Source organism: Lichtheimia ornata (assembly GCF_029851405.1).
Source record: "Lichtheimia ornata isolate CBS 291.66 chromosome Unknown scaffold00242, whole genome shotgun sequence".
Taxonomy (NCBI): domain Eukaryota; kingdom Fungi; phylum Mucoromycota; class Mucoromycetes; order Mucorales; family Lichtheimiaceae; genus Lichtheimia; species Lichtheimia ornata.
The window spans coordinates 1,011-5,427 of record NW_026695561.1 but is presented as its reverse complement, the minus strand read 5'-3'; the positions used below and the strand labels follow the sequence as shown (position 1 = coordinate 5,427).

The 4,417-nt window shown below is 43.2% G+C and overlaps 1 protein-coding gene and 1 non-coding gene across 2 annotated transcripts; both read right to left on the bottom strand.

Annotated features, from left to right (window-relative positions):
- Positions 1 to 109: 109 nt before the first annotated feature.
- O0I10_013104 lies at positions 110 to 183 on the bottom strand. The gene has a single exon. It is a non-coding gene; the product is annotated as a tRNA-Ile (tRNA).
- Positions 184 to 787: 604 nt separating this feature from the next.
- Positions 788 to 1,621, bottom strand: O0I10_013103 (uncharacterized protein; the record flags this gene model as incomplete). Its single annotated transcript, XM_058492944.1, has 6 exons — positions 788 to 883; positions 943 to 970; positions 1,052 to 1,120; positions 1,193 to 1,268; positions 1,342 to 1,477; positions 1,547 to 1,621. 6 exons carry the CDS (start codon positions 1,619 to 1,621, stop codon positions 788 to 790), a joined length of 480 nt encoding a protein of 159 aa, XP_058336290.1.
- Positions 1,622 to 4,417: the final 2,796 nt, after the last annotated feature.

Below are 4,417 nucleotides of genomic sequence, written 5' to 3'. Positions count from 1 at the left end.
AGGAACGAGCAAAAGCTAGGTCACGTGGTCACATGACCTACGACAATCTAATCAGCCATACGATAACGACAAAAACAAAAAGGTTGTTCACAAGCTGTGTTCGGTCACGTGCTCACTACAGGGGTCGAACCTGTGGCCTTGGCGTTATTAGCACCACGCTCTAACCAACTGAGCTAAGCGAGCTTCGTTTCCGATCTTCTTATTTTTTCTTCAGCGCGGTACATGATATACAAGTGACCTTCCAAATGGAGGTGGGGTTTCGATAGTATCGGACGTTGAGGGCGAATGGGGAACGTGCATATCATTTCGGAGCGAGCACTTACTAAACAAACTAGATTGTAAAGTCCGCTTGCGACAATTCACGTGTTCTCTCAAGTGTGTACGCTTTTGCTTTTCATGCATTTTATAGTACTCCCTCCCTTTCTTTGTATGTTATCATACATTTACCACTGGTCATCTTTATGTTCCAATGTCTTGTAGACCATGTCAACACACTTGCCACGTTTTACTTTCGTCATTTCCCCCAATCACAATTGTACCATTGTGCCATAACACCGTTTGCTCATTCCTTTGTAGAAATAAACTTGTATTGTATAAAGGATACATCCCATGCCGTAACATCATTTGCTCATTCCATTGGGAAGGTAAACTCATTATTATTACAAAGGTACATCACATACGAGCACGTTCAGAAGCACTTGACCTGCAATGAATATGATAGCGAGATTAATGGGCCATGTTTAATGTTGGGGGCATGATACATGGATAACTTTGCTAGGGGGGACATTTACAGAAGCTTTTCGATATCAGGACCAATGGAAGAGGGATCGGTCATGGAGCCATAGCGCTTGACAACGTTGCCTTCACGATCAACCAAGAATTTCTTTTGAAAGGAAAACCATGTTAGCTTATGACTAATCCTAAAGCACATTGTATACTTGCCTCGAAGTTCCATTTGATACGCTTCATGCTACACAAGAGACGAGATGTTATCAATGATGAATCATGTGTATATTTGGGAAAGGGAACATGCGATAAAGTAAACACTTACCCGAGCAAGCCTGGTTGAGATTCCTTCAAAAACTTGTACAAGGGAGCCTCTTTGTCACCGTTCACATGCCTATTCATTATCCCGAGATCCTCGCACAATCAATACCATGCAACCGATAAGCAGTTTTTTGTTCACACTTACAGCTTGGCAGTAAGGGGGAAGCTGACATCGTAGTTGAGCTTGCAGAAGTTTTGGATTTCTTCTTCGCTGCCGGGTTCTGGATACCAAACGGTGTTATCAAACCTGTTTCAATCATGCATAACCTTGTATCAGATTCAGCCGTAGCATACCTTGACCGGCAAACTGGTTGCAAGGACATCCAACAATAGTAAAGCCACGATCCTTGTATTTCTTGTAAAGCTCTTCCAAACCAGAGTACTGCTTGGTGAAGCCACACTTGGACGCGACATTGACAACCAAAACGACCTGTTGTTGGGGGGGGGGCCCAAATTAGACACTCATAGTTGCTAGGATACCTTTCCCCAATCTACTTGCATTGTTCTTCAATGTCGAGAGATCCCAGTCTTGGTTCTTGATGTCTTTAACAGTAAACTCGAAAAAGTTGGTCATTGCAGATGGTGAAAAAGGAAAGCGCATGGTTGCAAAACAGGTGTGGGATCCGAAATTTATTGGGTTGTGTCTCCCAGCGGAAAAAGCATGAACAATTCCTGCTGCTTCTAACCATGTGATCTTTTATCTTTCATTCAAAGCAGCGTCACCATGGCGTCATGATCCTTATCGACATCTTTATATGTGAATTGAAATGTATCCTTGATTGGTGATGATGATCATGATAATGATGCTTATTTACATGTCATATGCGCTTGCTGATGACCTTGTTTTCGAATCCATTACATCACCGAGGCGCTTTATGCATCTATGCACGTTTGTGTGGAAGCCATACGAATACGATCATCCCATTCTTTAGTAGATAGCCTGCCAATCAACTCAACAATACAGCCACAATGATCAATCAACTATGGAGCGGATTGTTTGCTTCGCTTGTGGATTTTTGCTTTGTCGATGAAGTCTATCGTGGAATAGCCTTACAATAACCTTACATGTTTATGCTTTATCCATATAAAAGACTACCTCTGTCATAAGCTGCCCTGGTACAAGTTCAGGACGACGTATGAATCACTGCCCTATTTGAATTCTAATTCATAAACTACCAGCTATTGGTCCTTTCCTCCCATTCACCTTTGTTGTCCAATCCAATGCATACGAACGATTGTCTTGCTCCAGCCCAGCATGCCCATCATTTAACTTTCATGATTCGAGCTAACCTGGTAGTAAGGCAATGGCTGTTGTTGGATCATCATTATCATGTAAAGTGTAAAATGGCACACACCCTTTTGCTATACGTGAGGATCATCATTTCTTTTATTTACGTGTACCTATTGTCTATCGTGAGGGCGATGATGATGATGGGTGGGTTGGGTGTATAGGGTAATTGATGAGTGGCCTCAGTGTAATAGCAGTAGCGGATTTAAACTTGGGGGACAGCAGCTCCACAACTTGAGACAACGCTTCTCTTCTTTTTCTCCCACCTTTCCTTATTCCATTCACGACATCTCGATCAAGGTAATGTACTATAAAAGAGTGCCTATTGTTGGTTGTGAGGTATTGAATGAACATGCATTGTCAGGGAGAGTGAGTGTGTCCAAGTGCTGAGGAATGAGCGTGGTTGGTGGTTGGCGGTTGCCATGGCAATATTGTTACTTCCTCTTGTTCGTTGCTATTCCCGCCTTACGCTTGGTGTCAACAGGTACATTCAGAGTCCAATGTTGCAGCCGAATTGGTTCCATTGACGCGTCAGCTTGTATAGAGGGCAAGTTTGGTTTCAAGACGTTGGCTGGTTTGGCGTTTTGTTTCGGCTCAACTATACTACACCATGGTTTTCGGTTTCCAGTAACCAACAACAACGGGTCTTTGTGTATATGGAAAAGGCAAGTACAATGAAACAAACAATGAAAAGGGTGTTTATTGTGCATGTGTGCTAATAATGAATTGAATAGGTTTCTTTGGTCAGGCAATGCAACTTGGGGCATCATCATCATCTCTTTGGGTTCAAGTCCCAGCCTGTATCAAATGGTCGCTGCGTCGCTCTGCACTAGCCAAGTGTGCTGGAAAAGCTTCTTGGAATGCGTCCAGGGCTCTATAGGCCTGCGTTGAGTTGATGGGTCGATGGCGATGGATTATTGGAAGAGCATGGTCACCGTGTTAAGGTAAAAGGGGATTTGCAACAGCTTGTGAATGTGTTGAACCAACACGCTCTTCTCGTGATAGGCTCGTTCTTTCCCTTTGAGGATTTCTTTTCATGAGGTGGGAGATGATTGGAAGGATTGGATTGGGAATCATTCTTTCTTTGGAGAGGATGAATGAGGACAACTATGAGCCTGGACTCTACGTAAGTGAGTCCTTCTCTGCCATGGATCGAACTGGCCTTGCGTGATTCGTGCAGTGCTTTCTCAAGAACAAGGGATCGCCCGACGTTGCTCGTATGGTGGTGATTTGGTTTGTGAATTCCTTCTGGTTTGCTTTCTTCCTTAGAGAGGATCGCCTAACGGTATACCAAATCGTCATCATTCCCGGCATCATATGGTCTAACTTGCTTGCTTTCTTATTTATAGACACGACGATTACGATGATTACCACATTCACAACAATGACGATGATACGTTGATCACCCCATCTGCAACAATGACAATGATGACGACAACGAGATTCAAAAGGAAGCCTGCAAGATCCCATTCTTTTCAACTTGTGTATTTTTGGATGTTGGTGTGACGGATGAGATTGACGACTGGTGACGAGTACGAGCAGGAATGATGACGGAGGACGACTACGACGATGGTGGTGGCAATGTACAGTACATAGCAAGATAGCTAGATGAAATAAAGCATTGTTTATTTATTACACGCTTGTTGGAGGTTGCTAGCTTGTGGATTACATACTATTGCTTCGAAGATGGAATAATAAAGGTGGTCCGGTTAAGAAGTACATGGCTTTTGTGATACAATAAGGAGGAGTGGGAAGTGGGATGAGCTTGAGAAGAGAAAAAGTGAAGAGATCCCTCCATTGAGTTTCAGGAGGAGTGACTCCTCATTCAATATTATGTATATGTATACGTATCTTTTTACATATACAAATTGGTTTATGCAGCTCGACTTTCTTCTACATGCAAATGTGATGCATACCTTGACACGCCTTCATTATTGGATGCTGCTTACTTACGTACCTTCACAAAAGGCAATCATCATCATCATCCATTTGTGTAGCAACCTGTCAAGGACGTGTCTGTGTAACCACCACCCGTCGTTTCACTCAGCTCTTCATCTTTCCGTTAATGCAGCCGACACCATC